This window comes from Ornithorhynchus anatinus, chromosome 7 (assembly GCF_004115215.2).
Source record: "Ornithorhynchus anatinus isolate Pmale09 chromosome 7, mOrnAna1.pri.v4, whole genome shotgun sequence".
NCBI lineage: Eukaryota > Metazoa > Chordata > Mammalia > Monotremata > Ornithorhynchidae > Ornithorhynchus > Ornithorhynchus anatinus.
The window spans coordinates 47,628,613-47,650,429 of record NC_041734.1 but is presented as its reverse complement, the minus strand read 5'-3'; the positions used below and the strand labels follow the sequence as shown (position 1 = coordinate 47,650,429).

The following is a 21,817-nucleotide window of genomic DNA, read 5'->3' as shown; positions in this document are numbered from 1 at the left end:
CACTAAATAAATGTGACTGATTTATGGCATTCAATTAGATCTCCCTCTTCTATTTTATAGTGCTGCTCTCCTACTTCAACCCAGCCCAACATTTTGTTCCTCTAACACCTGCTTACTCACATTCCCTCAATCTCACCTATATTCCCTCTGACACCTTCCCCACATACTTCCACTGGCCTGAAACTCCCCTTCATATCCAACCAATCGCCACCACTCTCCCACCTATAGAATCCTCCTAAAATCACATCTCCTCCAAGAGACCTTCTCAGACTAAACTCTCATTTCCCTTACTTGTATTCCCTTCTGCATTACCTATGCACTTATTCATTCATTCAGTAGTATTTATTGAGCGCTTACTATGTGCAGACCACTGTACTAAGTGCTTAGAATGTACAATTCGGCCACAGATAGAGACAATCCCTGCCCATTGACGGGTTTACAGTCTAATCAGGGGAGACAGACAAAAACAATAGCAATAAATAGAATCAAGGGGATGTACATCTCATTAAGAAAATAAATAGGGTAATAAAAATATACACAAATGAGCAGATGAGCACAGTGCTGAGGGGAGGGGAAGGGAGAGGGGGAGGAGCAGAGGAAAAGGGAGGGGAAAGGGGGCTTAGCTGGGGGGAGGTGAAGTAGGGGGCAGAGAGGGAGCAGAGGGAAAAGGGAAAGCTCAGTCTGGGGAGGCCTCTTGGGGGAGATGTGCTCTCAGTAGGGCTTTGAAGAGGGGAAGAGAGTTAGCTTGGCAGAAGTGAGGAGGGAGAGCATTCCATGACAGTGGGAGGACGTGGCCCAGGGGTCGACGGTGGGATAGGCGAGAACAGGGGACGGTGAGGAGGTGGGTGGCAGAAGAGTGGAGCCTACGGGGTGGGCAGTAGAAAGAGAGAAGGGAGGAGAGGTAGGAGGGGGCAAGGTGATGGAGAGTCTTGAAGCCTAGAGTGAAAAGTTTTTGTTTTGTGCGGAGGTTGATAGGCAACCACTGGAGGTTTTTAAGAAGGGGAGTGACATGTCCAGAGCATTTCTGCAGAAGCGTTTCTGCACTTAGATCTGTCTTTCCTAATCACTTGATATCCACCCCATCCTCTAAGCAGTTGATATTCACCCCAGACCCACACCTCTTAGGGACATATCCTTATACTCTGCCCTTTTCCCTATCTGTATTTTACTTTAATATCTATCTCCCGCTCTAGACTGTAAGCTCCTCGTGGGCAGGAATCATGTCTACCAACTCTCTTGTACTCTCTCAAGTCCTTGCACCGTGTTCTGCACACTGTAAGCACCCAATAAATACCATTGATTGACTGATTGATTGCTTGGAGAATAAATCTGGAAACAGGAATTTGGAGATGCTGTTCCTAGGGTAATGACATGGTAATTGCTTTATGATGACAGAGTAAATGCTGTGTTATTGGTACCAGCCCATATTAATGGATCACCTTCCTTTTTACATGGTATTGTACTAAATTTTAGGTATTTTAAGGGCTCAATGGGCTCAATGTAAAGCGACTTTTCAGGTAGGTTTGGTAAAGAAATATGTTCATGTATCCCTGGATAGAAAGCTAATTAAATGTACCCAAGATTTAGGCAAACCAGGTTAGACAGTAATAACACAAATTAAAACCAGCGGAAGTATATTAATAAGCAAAATGAAAACCAGTATTCTGTCAGGAAAATAAATGCTATACTGGGTTACATTAATTAGTGTATACTATATGAAATAGGAAAAAAATATACTACAGTTATATTGTGTGAGAAACTTTTGAAAGGGCTAAATATGTTCACAAATTAAAACAGCTATAGTCAGATAAATATATTTTTCTCTTTTATTAAAACATAAGACACCAGGGATCTTATGTAAGTAGTGAAATAGCCTAGCATCCAATGTGCTATAATTAATCAATAATCAAATCCCTTAAATTTTTATATTTTGCACTCTATGGTGAAACGTTATTTAAAGGGAATTTTTACAGTATGATATTAATGAAACATTGCTCCTATTTTCTACTTCTTGAGAAATGTGGAGACTCCCTTAGTGTGGTTTCTAATTGCCTATAGCTCTCCTAATGAAACAGGATTTTATATGAAAAATGAGGGTTATATTCTTTCTTGTGGTTAGCAAAGCTGCATTTAACTGTGATTTGAGCTGATTGTGCAAATAGTAGAGTAGAGAAGGTGAAGAACACAGTTGGCAGCAGTGAGAGGGAGACAGATAGCATTTCTTGTTCTCTCTCAGATTTATAGACAGAGAGTCAGAGAAGCAGAGAAATCAAGAAGGTAATATTAAGTGGGCCCAGGTCAGAGGGACATTCTCACTGTCTCTGCTATTCCCAGGGAGAACCTTCCTATTAAAGCTAGCTATTGGCAGGTTGGCAGTTTTATTATTTTCTAAATCCCCTTCTTTCCCCAACTCCTGTCCTCACTCACTTCATCCTTACTTCTGCTGAACTTGCTATATCTCTGGCCTTACGGAGACCCCTCCTCAATCTCCTCACTCAGCCAGACTTATCGCAGAGGATAGGGCTGAGGAGCTGGGATGGGACTGTGTGTTAGGAATAGCACAATGGAGGGAAGACAAATTTTATGAATAAAAAGGAAGATAACCTTAGCTGGGCAGAGAACGAATGTAGTGGAAAGGGGAGGAACCCTGTTTGATTCATTCGAAGCTGCATGGTCAAGGGAAAAGAGCATGGGCCTGGGAATCAGGGGACCTGGGTTCTATTCCCATCTCTGATATCTGCCTATTGTGGGACCTAGGGACAAGTCACTTAATGTCTCTGTGTCTAAGTTTCCTCATCTGTAAAATGGGCCCTAAATACTTGGATCTCTGTCCTACTTAGATTGTGAACCCAAAATGGACCGGGTACTGTGACCAACATGATTATCTTGTATCTCCCCAAGGGCTTAGTAAAGTGCTTTGCACATAGTAAGCGCTTAACGGTCACCCGTATTCTTATTATGGTATTTACTGAACAACTTTTGAATGCAAACTACTGGGAAAGACTATAGTAAAGGATAAATAAGAGTCATTCCTTGGTTATTAGAGGGCTCACAATCTAAAAAACAATTTCTAATCTAAACTCTAGTTTTTATTGTTTAACACTACCCTGAAAACAGGCTCCTAAAATGCAGTCAGTTGTCACTAGCATGGAAGCAATGCTCACAACAAAGCAACTCTTCTAAGTGGGACAGGTGAGGAGAATGGATAATAGCAGAATATCTAAACAGTTCCTGTATGGGGAGATTGAAAGGGAGCACATGCAATCAAGGAAGACAGAAAGCATATATGAGACATAATAAAGCTCACTTTCAAACAACTGTAACATAATAATGGGAGACCACTGCATCAGGGAAGCATACCAAGTGGAAGTCAGAAGAGAGATTGCTCTCAAAGAGAAAAAACTTGGTGAAAACTAGGACACTAAGAAGGAGAGTCAAAAACAGAGAGAGACCCAATGAACTCACGAGCATGGTAAGGAGCTATACTTACTTGTAAACAATTCAGTGCACATATTCATTCATTCATTTATTCAAACTTATTTATTGAACACTTACTGTATACAGATCACTGTACTAAGTGCTTGGGAGAGTACAGTATCACAATAAGACATATTTCCTGTCCATAATGAGCATACAGTCTAGAGGGGGAGTACAGAATTTTTTCTGATGATTTAATTGTGGTATTCTATGAGATCAGAGAGTGTACAGTGGAATATTAATTCACCCTTCATTTTTCTGGACTATGTGATAATTCATACAGAGTATGTGTTAGCAGGTAGTCCACTGATTCTCAAATTAGGCCTTCTCCCACCCCTTCAGGATCATCTGGAATATTCTGTAAGGGACTGGATTTTGCCAATAAGGTAGAATTCTTGGTCAATCAGTCAATCAGTTATATTTATTAAGAGCTTACTAAGCGCACAACAGAGTCTCTAGCTCCCTGCCCACAACAAGTTTGCATTCCAGAAACACTTCTGAGGCCAGATCAGAGCTCTGATGGGGAATGAGCAGAAGCTTAGTCTTTTGGAGTTGGCAGAGAATGGAATAGCAGGTGTGATTCCTGTCCTCTGAGACTTTGGAACTATTGAATGTTGTTAGATTTTTCTCTCTTTCCAAATCACATCTGGAATAAAAGGAATTGAGGATAATTTTAGTCTAAACCCAGTTCCCCAGGGCTCCCCATACAGCTAAACTGGGTCCCACCACTGGCTGTAGAAATCACCTTTCCAATCTCTTCTTCAAAATTCTGTGTGGTGATCTCTCTAGTTATGCTACTAATTAAATTTTGATTTTTTACCTGTGTAGAGGAGGTGTGGATCCATCATGACTGTTGGGTCCATTCAGCCTTATTAATGAGATCCTGGGTGGAGTTCCTGCTTTATCTTGATACTTAGGACAGATTGGCTGGTGGAGGTCATGGTATATGGGTATGTAGCAATACAAGCAGTGTTACCTAATGGGTAGAGCACTGGCCTGAGAGTCAGAAGGACCTGCATTTCAAACCTGGCGTCGCTATTTATCTGCTCGGTGACTTTGGGCAAGTCACCTAACTTCTCTGTGCCTGAGTTACCGCCTCTGCAAAATGGAGATTAAAACAGTGAGCCCTTTCTGGGACAGGGAATATGTCCAAACTGATTAACTTGCATCTATCCCAGCATTTAGAACAATGCCTGTGCCTGCCACATAGTAAGAGCTTAACAAATACCATTGAAAAAAGAAAAAAAAAAGAAAAAGAAACCTTAGATTCAATCCAGAGAGGTGAACCCAAGCAGAGTGGCCTAGTGGAGAGAGCACAGACCTGGGAGTCAGAAAATATGGGTTCTAAATCCCTTCACTATCACATGCTTGCTCTGTGACCTTGGGCAAGTTGGCTTCGCTGTTCCTCAGTTTCTTCATCTGTAAAATGGGAATTTAATACGTGTATTCTCTTAGACTTTGATTGTGATAGCAGCTAACACTCCTATCTTAAACTGTGAGTCCCATCTGAAACAGGCACTGTGTCATTCAGCTTGATTATTTTGCATCTACCCTAGTGCATTAGTACAAGTGCTTAACACACAGCTGCTTGACAATTGCTATTCATCATCTTATTATTATTATTATAATGTTACAAAATAACTCTGTAACTAAACTGAATTTCCAAAAATACTAATGTAATTTAATAATTGTGTTATTTGTTAGGCTCTTTGTAGGTGCCAAGCACTTTACTAAGTGCTTGGGGTAGAGTCTGGATGATCAGAAGAGACACAGTCCCTGTTCCACCCGGGCTCGCAGCCTAAGTAGATGAAGAAACTGAGCCCCAGAGAAATTGTTTTATTGTACTCTCACAAGCACTTAGTACAGTGCTCTGAAATTAATCAGTCATATGTAATGATCACTCACTGTGTGCAGAGCGCTGTTCTAATCGCTTGGGAGAGTGCAGTATAATAGAGTTGGTAGTCACATTCCCTTCCTTCAACAAGCTTTCAGGCTGGGGGAGTACAGATTAATATACGTAAGTAAATCATGGATATGTGCAGAAATGCTATAGGGCTGAGGGAGGGATGAATAACGGGTGTGAGTCCAAGTGTAAAGGACATATGGAAGACAGTAGGACAAGAGAAAATGAGAGCTTAAGGAAGACCTCTTGGAGGAGATGTGCTTTAAATAAGACTTTGAAGGTGGGGAGAGTGATCACCAGTCCGATATGAAGAGGGAGGGCATTACAGGCCAGAGGCAGGGTGCGGGCAAGATGTCGACAGCAAGATACCCAAGTTCAAGTTATAATGAGAAGGTTGTCATTAGATGACTGAAGTGTGCAGGCTGGGCTGTAGTTGGAGAACAGTGAAGTGAGGTGGGAAGGGGTGTAGTTTGATTTAGTGCTTTAAAGCCTTTGATAAGGAGTTTCTTTTTGATGTGGAGGTGGACAGGTAACCACTGGTGGTTCTCGAAGAGAGGGGAAACATGATCTGAACACTTTTGTAGAAAAATGATCCAGACATCAGAGTGAAGTATGGACTGGAGTGGGGTGAAGCAGGGGGCAGGATGGTCAGCAGCTGCTTACAGCTGATGCAGTAATCAAGGCAAGATAGTATAAATAGTTATATTAACATAGTAGTTGCTTAGATGGAGAGGAAGGAGTGGATTCTAAAGATGTTGTGAAGGTTGAACAGACGTGATTTGGTGACCAATTGAATAAGAGGGTTGAATGAGAGAGATGAGTTGAGGATAACATCAAGGTGACTCTGCACACAGTAAGTGTTCAATAAATATGATTGACTGATTCATTAAGTGGCTTGCCCAAAGTCACAGAACAGGCAAGAACAGAGCTGGGATTGGAACCCAGGTACTCTACTTTTTTCCATTTAGCTCAAATTAAAAGGTCTACCATTTAGTGCAGCTGAGTTGTGTACATATTTATTTTATGGTATGAGTACTAACATCTCAATTTTATTCTGCACCTAAATTAAATAATATAAAGCTATATGTTTATTTTGTATTGGTATTCTGCACTATTTATTTTCTTTGCACAGAAAATAAATGGATGCAATTGAATTTTAAAGTTGTATCCTGAATGACTTGGCATTTAAGAATTTATCCAAGAGCAGTAAGCTAAATCTGTTCCATTTTACCATTTATACTTTTTGATAGGATTAACTATATAAAGGCTTGATAAATGTGACACTTTAAGGCACTCATTCAACTCTCTCCATCCTACCTTATCTCACTGATCTACTACAACCCGACCAGCACATTTTGCCCCTCTAATGCCTACCTACACTCTGTACCTCCATCCCACGTATCCTACCTCCGACTTCTTTTCCACATTCTCCCTCTGATCTGGAACACCCTCCCCCTTCATATCTGACAGAACTCCTCTCTCCCCCCTTTCAAAACCCTCCTAAATCATGTTTCCTGCAAGTGGCCTTCCCTAAGTCTTTTTGTAATGGCATTTGTTAAGCACTTACTATGTGCCAAGAACTGTACTAAACACAGAGGTAGATGCAAGCTAATCAGATTAGACACAGTCCCTGTCCCACATAAGACTCACAGTCTTCAGTTCCCCATCCACCCTTTCCTCTGTTTCACCCATGAACTCAGTTACTGACATTTTAAGCACTTGATATTCACCACAGCCCCAGCCGCACGGCACTTGAGTACAAATCCTTGTACTGCCATTTCACCTATCTGTTATTTAAAAGGGGATGTCCCCCCTCTAGACTATAAACTCCTTGTGGGCAGGGATTGTTTCTGCGAAGTCTATGTTACTGAAATTTCCTAAGTGTTTAGTACAGTGATGTGCACATAATAAGCACTCAATAAATACCATTGATTGATGTAATGATTTGTTACATTGTAATGGGAAGCAGCATGGCTCAGTGGGAAGAGCCGGGCTTGGGAGTTAGAAGTCATGGATTCTAAACCCGGCTCTGCCACTTGTCTGCTGTGTGACCTTGGGCAAGTCGCTTGACTCATCTGTGCTTCAGTTACCTCATCTGTAAAATGGGGATTAAGACTGTGAGTCCCATGTGGGGCAACTTGATTAGTTTGTATCTACCCCAGCGCTTAGTACAGTGGTTGGCACATAGTAATTGCTTAACAAATATGTAATTATTATTATTATTTATTTGTTGATTGGTGGATTAAACCTAACAGGGGTACAATTACTTTTGCTTCTGTGTTCTCTAGTGGTAACTTGGCTGGCAGGGATGAGAAAGTGTGAGGGGCATTCTTTAAACCATTATCACCATAACCAAATCCTCTGTGTGTGTTCTCCATTCTAAAGCTCCTGTCAGCCATAACAGGAGACTCTACCATCACCATCACTGGCTATATGTAGATATAGTACAGTATAAAGCTAGAAATGTATCTAGATAAAATCAACAGAGCTCCATGTTTCCAAACTAGGGAAGAGAATCAGATGTTGTATATTAGTGGTTTTTATTGATCACCATACTAAAATAATTGCTGCCCTTGCTGCAGGTATAGTAATACAATTTATTTGATGGATGGACGTGTTTGCTTCTTCTCTAGCTCATAAGAGCAATGTCCTCTTCTTGTCAAGGACCTAAACCATTTAACCTACTTAAGTCTTAATTAGGCAAGGTTATTGTATCTGGGACACTAAAGCCAGCTCTGTGCCTCTCAATAAACAAATCTTTTATTCATCAGGTCATTTACTTTATTCACAAGCCATCTGAACTGCGAAAATACAACTGGATTTGAAATATGTCAACATATGAAAAGAAATCTTGAATACACCAGTGGAATTTTGTGCTCATTTTTTTCACAGCTGAAGCATAGGATTTTTAATTTTGTTGATAAGTATCCCATTTGCAAAATATAGTGAAACTCTTGCATTTTAAAAGTCTAACAGAAGGGTAGCTTAAACTGAAATTGTTGTGGCATTAAATTCCAACAGGCACCAGGGGAAGAAGAAATTTTAGGCACAAACCCAGGTTTTCATGATTCAGGGCAGCAACAGTGAAAGGCCAAGGATGCCATACTGTGCTGAATTCATTTGATCATCCAAATTGGTACTCCACTGTCAAGACAGACAGTCTTTCATTCTCAAGCACTGCTTGGCCAGCCCCTCTAAGGGGCAGGTCAGTGGTGGGGTGACGTTCAAGCTGTGGTGGTAAATTCAGATTGATGCTTTAGCTGAGTTTTCAGAGAGGAAAAGCCCTTAGAATCTAGTGTGAGGAAATACAGGTGAGGAGTTAAGAAGAAAGAGCACCCCTGAACAAAGATGATTTTGTTTGTGTCTTCCTTGCTGTTTCTGCCTCAGCTGCCTCATGTCTGACAAGGATTTCACCCCATTACTAGGAGAAATAGATATCCAAACACTCAGAATTCAGTGAAGCCACACCATAGCTTGAAAATGGCTTCACTAACAGTAATAATAATAATAATAATGATTATGGTATTTTTAACACTTCTAAAGTATGTGCATAGTTTCATTCAGAGTTTCATTTTCTTTAGTATTAAGGTAATTTGGAGAGAAAAAACCAGATTTCTAGCATGAGACATTGATTAAAGAATTCAACAGTAGACCATACAATTGTTGTTCTTGTCACTGGCTTTGACAGGTTCTAAACCCTGGAGAACCATGCATCTGAGGAACAATATAAAATTAAAAAGGCTGAAATATCAATAATTTTGCCTTGAAGCAGAAATCTTCCTGAAAATCACATGGAACATTGTAGATGTGGCTTATATGTCAACAGATATCTCTTTAATTTGAAGTCATAAGTGAAGAAATGCAAGTAGGCCACACAAAATGGATGCACAGCTATCAATAGAAAGTGGAGTGAATAATATGCTAAGTTGCATTTTACCTTAACATACATAATCAAATTCAAGACAGCCCCCAAATAATGACATAATGAAATTAAATAAAACAGAAAATCTAGAAATAGTCAACCTGTGGAAAAAGAGATTAGACATCTTATAATCGAAGAGTTAAAATGATTGTCCAGTGTTTTATATTTATAGCAAAATTATTTTTTAAACTATTTGCGATATTTTCTATGTATCATAATTTTATAAACCTGATGTAAATAATGCTGTTAATCATAGGGAGGAGGTAGTCATTTTTATTCAGCTATATTATCACTTTATAAAAGCTATGTAAACATTGTTGTTAATCATAGGAAGGGAGCAGACATTTTTTTAATTCAACATAGACTGACTCAAAGTGGATACTGACCACAGCATACGTCTTCTCGACTTTACTTATCTTTATTAGGAGCAAGCTGAATCTGCACTTGGGTGCTTCTCTGAGGCACCAGGGAGATGTTGGAGAAGAAGCAGTGTGGCAATGGAATAATTACCATGAACACTTTCACCACCCTCCCCAGAGCACGTCCCCAAGACACACTTTATGCCGTCAAATAGTCCCTATATGACAGGCCTCTGCATAGCAGTATTTTTTCCGAGTGTATGTATGTGAGAGAGAGAAAAAGAAATAGAGAAAGAAAGAAAATAAATAAATGAGAGGTAGGGGAGTTAGTTAATTCCCTTACGGATATACCATCCTGGGTCTATGGAAACCTTTTCTCACTTCACGCAGGTGAAAGAATATGCTGTCTTAGTTGAAATAATTAAGAATAAAGCAGCCATCAACATGGGAGGGAAAGTAAGTATGAGCAAAACCAATCTATCAGTGGTATTTATTAACGACTTACTGTGTGCAGAGCACCGTACTCAGTGCTAGAGAGAGTACGCTATAACAGATGCCCCTTTACCGATAGATCTAAAGACCCAGGTTCATATTTTACACTAATTAAAGTAATTGAATCTCTACCTTTTAAGCACTTGATATTCACCCCACAGTCAGCCCCACACCACTTATCTACATATGCATAATTAATTTACATTAATTTGGTATCTCCCTTTATATTGTAAGCTCATTGTGGACGGGAAACATGACTACCCATTGTACTCATGACTGCCCAAGAGCTTAATTAGTGCTCTGCACCCTGTAAGCATTCAATAAATACCATTGATTGATTGATTAACTAAACCTTATAGCACACACTGCTATTATAATAGTATGGTAATATAATTTTTCACAAAGTGTATCTCATCTAGAAAATCCATCTAGATTTTCACATGTATTTAGAAAATATAAATTTTTGAAATGAGTGGTTCTTTGCATATGATAAATTGAAATAGTAATCAGTATTATAATTATTGAAGAATTGCTAGCATTTAAGACATTTTAAACATTATCTAAAAGTCCACTTGATAATACTTGGATGGTTTGTAGCATTTATGTTAAAAAAGAAACACACATATAAGGAATGGATAGAAGCCAAAAAAATCAAGGAAGGAGATAGGCATCTAGCCAAGATCAAGTGGAAGTACTTTTTACATCTGGTGCCACTATTACTTAGAGGCAAAATGAAATATTCATCAGTGTTAGGCTCTGTCTATATTTAAAAATCAATCCACTCCATATTATTAATATTGCATTTTCACCCATTTTCAATTTTTCCTCTTTGAAATTCAATGAAATGAGCTATTAATTTCATGGTTTCTAGTCATTTTCATATTCTAGCCTTCATCATGCCTAGAGAATTGCTTAAGTGCAGTTGGTTTGGACTTTTACAAACTGTTAAATCTTTGCAAAAAGATGATTCTTTGTAATTTGCCTAACCATATGTTTGGGTTTCTATAGTATGGTCCTCTCAAAAAGCAGGAAACTAAGTAATATACTTTCTGATTAAAAATATTATGGTAGTAAGACAATTTCTGAACTTACTTGGGTCCAAGCCAGGACATTTTATAGAAGAATCCATCTATCAGAGAGTGATAGGAAAAGAGGAAACTAGTGTGTGGACTTTTTCAAACAAGAATTAATGCAAACTGTTCATGGAAGTACCAGTGAAAAATACAAATACAAACAATAAAGCACTGTGAGAGAACATTTTGCTTTTCTTCTTGTTTAATAGACGGCTCTTGACGTTTTCTTAACTGGGTGAATTTCTCATAGTGTTTTTCATAAGAACTGGCACTCGAGGCTCCTATTTGGTCCTTGGCTTTTTCCACTGACTTGCATTTAGCAAGCTACAATTATTTATCTATGAAATGGGAATATGAATTTTGACTCTAGGGATGTGGTGAGTTTTAATTGATGTTTTTAAAGAACTTACTTGTTTTGATGATTTGAGTTTGAAAAGTGTAAAGCATTCAGGTGAGTATAGGTAAACTTTCCGTCAATACCATCACTTTTAACAGTCCTGAGTACCTGCTGTAGGCTGACTAAACACTTGGGGTACATATGATAGAAATAAAAAGGAACGTGGTCTCTGTCCTTGAAGAGCTTACAGTCTATTGAGAGGGACAGGCAGACACATAAAACATTGAATATGCTTCGGGAAATGAGGAAATAGATGCAGTAACTACTAAATGAGTAGATATATATATGAATGTTAAGTGGCTGATTGAGTGACAAGAGATTGTTTGGGAATTTTCTCATAGAAAAGGATACTTTTTGGAGTCCATTAAAATAAGGAATGGATGTAGTCTGTTTGATACCTAAGGTGGGAGGATTGAGTTGAAGACGGTAGAGTTGAGATTGAGAAACAGAATGAAGGTTTGTTTGGGAAGGGCCAAGGGTTGGAATGTAGTGAGAGAAAAAAACGGATAAGTTACAGAGCTACAAATATTAACCAATTAACAGGTATGCTAAGTTGGAATATGGAGGTGGCTGAGGAAGTGGCATGGCTGGAGAGGTGGAAGATTAATTGGGAAAAGCCTTCTAGTGAAGGTAGCATTTTGGAAAGATTCCCTATTAGTAAGACAATGTTCCTTTTAAAATGAAGAAGAGGCCTGAAAGATCATACTGAAAATGTATGGATTTGTTCCTGAATTTCCTCTCCCTATCAAAAAAAAAATAGACAAGCTATTTCTGAACTTCATAGGAATATTGTGTTCTTCTAGAAACTCCCTTCAAGGTCTTCAGATCACTTTGTTCTATTTATACCCTTGTCCTTTCCTCTGTAGTGTAATCCTGAGAATTACACCCCCACCACCCTTTTTTTCTTTCTTTTTTTGTTATTGTAAAAGCTAACAGTGTAGGTTAATATAAAGAGTGTAAAGTGTATTATTTACTTCATGGAGGTCCACGTTGTTTACCTTTTGAAACATTTTTTAGGGTAAGGTTTTGCTCATTGATCTTGTGGACTTGCCTCTATCCTGCACAGTAAATGCTTCAAATAATCGAGGAGGAAAAGCTGTGTAAGACAAATTGACTGTAGAGGATGAAAGATGAGAGTCATTTACTCTCATTATCCATAGTGATATGCTTCATTTTTCAGTAAAATAAAATATAAAGAATCACTTAGAAATTGACTTGTTAATTATGCAAGTTTTTTTTTTTAACTTTTCTGAAGTGCCAGAGTTAAGGCGATAAGACACTACTAGTACACTAATGGGCTGTATTACAAATTGGAAACTTTTAATTTTCTTAATTTCCTCAAATGTGTAGAATTTCCCTTTGCTCCTTATTTTCTCTACAAATCAAATGTGAAAGAGCAATATTACCCAGTTTTGCTCTCTGGAAACAACTTTGGATTGGTTAGGGAGTTTAAGTTTTTAAAATATGGCAAATTTTCTCAAAATTCTTGCTTATTAATCACCAAATTTTTAATACTTAAAGAACAAATTAGTCACTTTCTTGAGGAGCATAGCAAGGATTTTCAATCTGAAATTTAGATGAAATAAACCCAAAAGACTTGAAGAATGAAAAATCTTACCTTTTCTCCTCCATTTCAAAGATGACTTTAAATGGACAAAACTAAGACAGCCCTCCAGAACTGCACATGGACTAATTTACCTTTCATGATTGAAGGTGGGGATGTGTCACAAATAAGTTGAAAATAAAATGGCTAATTATCCATTGCTGTAATCACTTGAAAATCTATAGAGGAGGAAAAGATAGCCAATTAAAATATCACATTTTTAGATCAACAAAACATACCAGAGAAAGTTATAAGGGGCTATGGAAATCGTAGATAATCTTGATTTGAAAAGAGAATATGATTGCCAAAGAGTGAGAAAGTCTAGGATTGTAGGCTTGGTTATCCTTATTGCTCCATGACTTCCACAGTAAATTTACTATTATTAGAATCTTTTTTTGATTGCCAATTTTGCATATTGACTCTTGGATGTGAAACCACAGCTGTATTAATTACTGCCCATCTTTATCAGGAATAGCTTCTACAGTGAAGAAGCTAGTTGGCAATGGTTTTGTCATCCTAAGTACTATCATTTTAGGTCACCAAAATCTGCAGATGAGTCTTGGAAATAGGTAGACAGTAGGCAAATTGAATAAGAAGATGACTCATATTTGGTAAATTCTATAATTTTGAGAAGAAACTATCATCTTATCTGGGTCAGAATTAAAGCTACTTCCAAAATAGAACATTGACCAGAGGTTGTTTTAAATTAATCACTCCATCAAGAAAATATACAATACTTCCAAATTACCTGAAGCATTATTTTAATTACCCAAAGCCAAAATTCTGATAATCAAACAATGCCTCCTCTTGTAGACTCTCCTAGAGTCATTATACTTGTAGTTATAAGGGAAAAAAATCTTCAAATTGAACATTTTAAAGACTCAGCTCAGTGATATTACCTCTCCCTAATCTGTGTCCCCACCAATTATTCTAGGCCTTTAACTCCCCCCTGAAGTGCTTAGTTTTTCCATAACTCCCCATTTTCAATATGATAACTTTGTCAACTCTTCTTAATGGCATTTGTTAAGCACTTACTATGTGTCAAACATTGTTCTAAGTGCTGGGGTAGATATCAGTGGGGGCTCACATTCTAATTAGAGCCGGAGAACTGAGGCACAGAGAAGTTGAGTGACTTTCCCAAGGTCTCCCAGCAAGCATTTGGCGGGGCTGGGCCTGTGCTCTTTCCACTAGGCCATGCTGCTTCTCATGTTGATGTTGACAAAATGAATTAATCAGTGCTATTTATTGAATGCTTATGGTGTGTGGAGCAGTGTACTGAACACTTGGAAGAGTATAATACAAGAGAGTTAGTAGACATGTTACCTGGCCACAACAAACTACCAAAAGTAAATATATAAGTATATCCTTTAACTGAGTCTTTCATCCCATCCCCTCTTTCCTTCTAAAAACACCTTCTCCTACTCTTCTTCCCTCCCTGACCTCCACCTTAAACCACTCTCACTTTCTAACAGCTAACCCCTCTGCCATAAAACATTGTTCATGTCTCCCCTATAGTAAGTATACCTTCCCTGGATACCACTATACCCTCTAGCTATTGTCCCATCATCCTACTTCCCTTACTGCCCAAACTCCTCAACCAGGCTACTTACACCTGCTACCAGAATTCCTCTATTCAACTCCTTTCTACGCCCTCTACAATCTGGTTTCCACCTCCTTCAGTCTGTTGAGACTATATTCATCAGGGTCACCAATTACCTCCTTCTTGCCGAATTGTATAGAATTTGCTCTATCCTAATATTCAGCGTGGCTCATTGGAAAGAGCACGGGCTTTGGAGTCAGGGCTCATGAGTTCGAATCCCAGCTCTGCCACTCGTCAGCTGTGTGACTGTGGGCAAGTCACTTAACTTCTCTGTGCCTCAGTTCCCTCATCTGTAAAATGGGGATTAGGACTGTGAGCCCCATGTGGGACAACCTGATTCCCCTGTGTCTACCCCAGCGCTTAGAACAGTGCTCGGCACATAGTAAGCGCTTAACAAATACCAACCTTATTATTATTATTATTATATTCCTTGACATTTATTTGCCGTTGACATTCTGGGTCACTCCTTTCTTCTGGAAACTCTCCAACCTTAGTTTTATTGGCAAAATTCTCTTCTGATCTTCCTCTGCTTCTTTGGTCATCCTAGTCACTTTTGCTGACTGTTCTCCATTTGTTACCCCTTAGCTGAGAGTGTCTCTCAATGTTCTCTTTCTCACTTTACACTCACTCCCTTGGGGACGTATTTCACCCCTTCCACTGGCTTCAACTACCACTTCTATGTGCATGATTCCCAATCTACTTTGCCTTGTTCTCATTTATTATCTCCTATGCAATCTTGCATTTCCTCCTGCCTCCAAAATAGAATGCCTCACCAGCACTTCAAACTGAATATGTTCAGAACTGAACTAACTACTCATTTTCCCCTTCCAAATTATCTCTTTTGCCTAACATCAAAATCGGCAACAGGCCCCTAAAACTGGACTCCCTGCTCCTGTGGGCATGGATCATGTCTACCAATTCTGTTGTATTTTCCCAAGTGCTCTGCTCACAAACAATGCTCAGTGAATACCATTGATTGATTGACTGAAAACAGAGATTGCTTGCAGTTTTCAACTACATTACTCTAGGTTTAAAAACTCAAATTTCTGTTTGCTTTTTTTATATTAATCAGTGGTCTTTACTGAATGCTTACTAGATGCAGAACTAAGCACTACTAAGCACTTGAGAGAGTACATTAGAGTTGGTAGACACAACCCTTGATATGTTGCTTTCAGATGTTTTGTCAGGCACAAATACATATTAAGCATTTGCCATGAAATTGAGATGTTGGTAGTGTCAAACTGGATCAGCCCAACAGTCTGTCCAAACTAGTATTCTGTCTCTCACATTCGCATCAGAGAACTGGAGGAATAGTGTGATGTCTGTGCTAGCTATTCATTTGTGTTAGCACTTTTGTAGGCATTATGGGAATTCTAAAATAGCAAACATAGTCCCTGCTTTTGGGGAGAGGTGAGATAAGTAGATGAAGTTTAATTTTAAAGTTACAGGAATGTATATGCATGTTTCTGGTTCCCTTTTAAGTAGTTTTCCCATTTACCTATTTTCACGGAGCTCAATGAGTTGTGGGTAAATCTGGGAAAGAACAAAATTCTCCCCAGCCAAAAAAAATATTGTGAAACACCATTAGGAATTTTCAAGTTGTCGGCTCCTAAAAACTAATGTTGGGAAGCAATGGAGTGCATTCTAGAAGAACACTGATGATCACTGTTTCACCTTTTTTCTTTCCTTTCAGCTCTTTTCAATCTAATCCCTGTGGGTCTCCGTGTGGTGGCAATCCAGGGGGTGAAAGCTGGCCTCTATGTGGCAATGAATGGTGAAGGTTATCTCTACAGTTCAGTAAGTAATTTTGCTTTTTATTTATGAGCTGAGGAGCAAACCTGTACTGTGCATGGAAATGGACAATTTATTTCATGGTAGAAATGTTTTACATCTCCTTACACTGAAACCAGCAAGTTATAAGGGTCTAATTCACTACTTCAAGACAGTTTCTTTGAAGCGTCTCCATTTTTTTTTTTTTGTCCCAGAGATAAAAGTTGACAGCTGCTGAGTGAGAAAGGTTTTTGTTTCATTTCATAGTGAAGGAACTTCCTCACACTTCAAAGTCCTTTCTGTAGAATTGGATTTTACATTTTGCCGTTCTTTAAGATCAGGGATGGAGTTGATTTCAGTGAGTCAAATTGTTTGAAGTTCTGAAATCTTAAAGTTAAATTGGTATTCTCCCAATTTTCTCCAAGTGTTTGCAACACACGCTGGAACAACAAACAGAGGTAGGTGAAGTTCTTGGGCTCCTAAGCCAGGATTGGCCTTGGCGAACCAGGAGAACAAATACAAAGCATGTTTCTTTCTCATTCTTCCTTCTCTTCTCTCATCTCTCCCTTTCTTTACTCTACCCTTGTTAACTCACAGTCCAGGTATGCTGGATCTAGAAGAGTAGAATAGGAGTGAATTTATAGTTTGATCTTTCATCCTCTTGTGCTGCCCAGTTGGGTATACAATGGTGATACGGCAGGGAATGTGTCTGTTTATTGTTATATTATACTCTCGTAAGTGCTTAGTACAGTGATTTCCACGCAATAAGCACCCAATAAATGTGATTGAATGAATATGGTCCTGAAGGTAAAACTGGTGCCAAAATCTTATAGATGGGTGGTGCTGACATGGCTGCCAGGGCAATATTGCTCTGCATTTGAGTAGCACTACGAGCAGCTATCTGTTTTGATTGCTGCTAGACCCAACACTGGCCTACGTCTCTCTAATAATAACTTTTCTGTCTTGATGTGGACAAAGTCACATCACCAAGCTTTACTGTTTATTGTTTGCATTATTGCATGATATAGTGAGCCTACTTCTCCACAGGAATATATTGCACCTAGAGTGAGTGTTAGGAATCTATACAAACTGAATTGCTGGCGATCTTTAAGAATGAATACAGCCCCCAAATATGCCTAATTAATTCTCAGGTACGTTCGTTAGGTGAATTAGCCAATTTACTTTAAAATCTGATTTTTAAAATGCATGCAATTGTGATTTCATATACTTAGAGAAGAAATTTACCTGTTTCGTATTATTTGCTTATTTTTGATTCATGAAAAAAGGCACTGAAGTAAATCATCAATTACTGATTCCACTCTCACTTTCTTTGATTTCATTAAAAATGAGTTTATTCTGGAAATTCAAATGTGCCTACTGGAATCCAAATTAGTTACTCAATATTTCTTCATTAGATTTTTTTCAGGTTAATTAAATGAATTTCTGCCACACATGTGTTTATTAGTAATACATTTGTCATCTGTAATTATTTCACAGCACAGACAGATTTGATATGCTTCTAAATGCATATGCACAACAGACCACTTTTTCCATGGTAACAGTTGCTGTTTGAAGGGGAGTTTTAAAACTACTGCAGCTTAAATACATTGTCAGTTCAAAATCATCAACCTTCTTTCCCAATATGATAAATTTCCTGAAGCTGACAGTGCCCAGATATTGTGGATCTAAATGAAAAATACAGTTAAATACCAATAACACACACACACACACACACACACACACACATTCTAATTTCAATTTTGAAGCGTTGCAAACTGGTTAATTTGAACATGTAGAAAAACTGGAGGTGATCTTTTAGCATTATTTTGGGCATACTTCATTCACCTCAAACTCAAATGGGGAATGGAAAACTTGCACATTACAACTGTGGACCATAATGGTCACACCTTGTATATTATGAATTATTTATTAATAAATTAGAAACTAATTTAGTAAATAGATAAATTAGTACCTATCTCCCCACCTAGACTCTAAGTTTGTTGTGGGCAGGGGATATGTCTTCCAATTCTGTGGTACTCTTCCAAATGCTTAGTACAGTGTTCTGCACACAGGAAATGCTCAATAAATATCACTTATGGTTATGATATCAAAGAATGAGCTCTGGTTACATGACTGGGATTTAGACAAAAGAAATTCCTAAATGTTAAACCACTGTCTCTTCTCCCCTGGTCTTCGGCATTACAGGGCTTCTTAATTTCAGACAGTTTGTCAGTTGAGTTAATTCTCCTATAATATGGGAACTATGATCCTAAACAACTATGGCTAGGCTATGTACATATTTCTTTCCAATACCAGATGGCATTATGTCTGGACTGACAAGTATTAATGAGGAGAACATTCTCTAATTCTTCAGTAGTGTTCTATACAAAATGCATATGCCACTCTACGGTCCTGCTGATCATTCAGTGAAATGTCATTAGATGGGTAGACTTTCTTTTAGAATTCCTTGCCTTTTGTCCAAAATTTTTCCCCATCACCAACTTCCACATTAGTTTGAGGAGTACCATGACCCTGCCTGTCTCTGAAGCCCAAGGATTACCTGTGATGCTTGTCATTCTTTACCACATAATAATGGCGGCCAAATCCAGCTCCTTGTAATGTCACTCAATTCTATATGCAGTTATCCTTCATACTCAAAGATGCTACTGATTATGAAATTCACCAAAGTGTGCATGTATGACTGAAGAGGATGTGATAGACCACCACTCTCCCCAACTTCAAAGCTTATTAAAATCACATTTCCTCCTAGAAGCCTGCCATGCCTAAGACCTCATCTCCCATACTCTCTCTCCCTTCTGTGTCACCTATGCACTTGGATCACCCTTTAAGCACTTGATAGTCACACCACTCTCTCCCCTCCAGAACTTATGTACATAACCCTAATTTATTTTGATATCTGCCTTGCTCTCTAGACTGTAAACTCATTTTGGGCAGGGAATATCTCTACCAGATCTGTTGTACTGTTGTGTCCCAGGCACTTAGTAGAATACCTTGCACACAGTAAGTTCTCAATCAATGCCACTGGTTAATTGAGTGGATGTGGGACCCACAACCTAGGCTACATTGTGCATTCACAAAGGCTGACTGATATTTGTTGCTCTCAGCCCATGGTATTGTTTTAGCCTTGTTTCACAGTCCATATGGAGTTTACTTTTCAACAGAACTCCTCCTTTCTAGATTGTAGGGTGCCATGCTGATCAAACTGTACTATCAGTCAATCAGTGGTATTTATTGAGCACTTACTATGTGCAGAGCACTATACTAAGCACTTGGGAGAACACAATATTAAAGAATGAGCAGAGTGGTTCCCTGCCCCAAATGAACTTACAGGCTAGATAATTGACTCCCACTTTGGATGCAGCATTGCTGAGGCTTTGTTTTACTGTGTATCCTTAAATTGTTTCCTCTAGTTTCCCTGATTTCCATTTTCCAATATCAATTTACCATACAACAGCTGCCTGCCTATCCTACTGTATTCTGTTCTTGTCAAGTACCCCACACAGCACAATTCTATTGCGAAGAACATAGCTTCAGAGCTAGGTAACAGCCTTCCTTTCAGGTCTTTAATGTTTGAAATCCTGACCTGCCATTTGATGTTAAATCCAGCCCATGAGTGACACTGATGGAACTGCTCAAAGAGTGAGATGAGGCATCTGAGTGGGGAGGTCAAGTGTCGTAGGTATAGAGAAGGTCGGACATTGTCGGTTCTGTAAGCCTATGGTTTGCTCTGATGTCTGATACCACTGTTTGATAGTATCCCAAAGGATGATTTAGTCTTCTCGATTCAATGCGTTCCACTTCCTTGCCTATTGTTTCATAACAAGTATGAGTCTGTCCTTGGGAAGGGATTGTCTCTATTTGTTGCTGAATTGTACTTTCCAAGTGCTTAGTACAGTGCTCTGCACACAGTAAGTGCTCAATAAATACAATTGAATGAATGAAGTATGATGTCTAGATAATAGAATTCTGTAACAGAGTTAAGTGGTATGTTGCCAATATTCGTTCATTTATTTAATCACATTTATTGAGTTCTTATACTGTGCAGAGCACTGTACTAAGTGCTTGGGAGAGTACAATACAACAATAAACAGATACATTCCTTGCCCACAACGAGCTAACAGTCTACAGCAGGGGAGACAGCCGTTAATATAAAAAAAAGTTACAGATATATACATAAGTGCTGTGGGGCTGGAGGGGAGAACAGAGGGAGCAAGTCAGGGCTATGCAGAAGAAAATGGGAGAAGAGGAAGGGGTGGGGGCTTAGTTAGGGAAGGCCTCATAGAGGAGATGAGACTTTGAAGGTGGAGAGAGTAACTGTCTGCTGGATTTGAGGAGGGAGGGCATTCCAGGCCAAAGGCAGGATAATAATAATAATGTTGGTATTTGTTAAGCGCTTACTATGTGCCGAGCACTGTTCTAAGCGCTGGGGTAGACATAGGGGAATCAGGTTGTCCCACGTGGGGCTCACAGTCTTAATCCCCATTTTACAGATGAGGGAACTGAGGCACAGAGAAGTTAAGTGACTTGCCCACAGTCACACAGCCGACAAGTGGCAGAGCTGGGATTCGAACTCATGAGCCCTGACTCCAAAGCCCGTGCTCTTTTGTGGTCAAGGGGTCGGGGGTGAGATAGGCAAGATTGAGACACAGTGACAAGGTTAGGATTAGAGGAGTGAGGACCAGAAGTATAAATTTTGGTCATGTGTATGGCTTCTCTTCTAAGTAATATTTCACTTTGGTTTGCATTAGAAATTTTCATCAGGCTGAAATCTGTGACTGAATTGGAAAAAAAAATCATTTTTTGCTTGCTTTTGTTTTTAATCAATCATAACTACATTTTTAGTCTTATTCCTACTCATGTAAATAATTTTTAAATTGTAGGCTCCTCAAAGGTAGGGACCATGTCTTCTAATTTTATTGCTCTGGACTGTAAGCTTGTGTCTACCAACTCTATTATATTGTACTCTCCTAAGCATTTAGTACAGTGTTTTATACATAGTAAATGCTCGGTAAATAAAATTGAATAACTGTATGTTTCCAAATATCTAGCACATTCTTTTTACACACTAGGAGCTAAGTGAAGAATGATGGTGATGATAGTAGTGATGACTCATCAAGAGACCTGATCTCAGGTAACTACTAAACAAATTAGGCTGTCCAGAGAATTTCATTGCTTTTAAGGGTACTGCACAATGATTTGG

General features: G+C 38.8%; 1 protein-coding gene across 5 annotated transcripts in view; it reads left to right on the top strand.

Annotated features, from left to right (window-relative positions):
• FGF12 (fibroblast growth factor 12) overlaps nucleotides 1-21,817 on the top strand; it is a 443,674-nt gene that overhangs the window by 287,781 nt on the left and 134,076 nt on the right. For all 5 annotated transcript variants that reach the window (XM_039912529.1, XM_007668958.3, XM_029069513.2 and 2 more), the window contains one exon: nucleotides 16,520-16,623. In XM_039912529.1, the coding sequence (XP_039768463.1) occupies nucleotides 16,520-16,623 (104 nt within the window). The remainder of the gene's footprint in view (nucleotides 1-16,519; nucleotides 16,624-21,817) is intronic.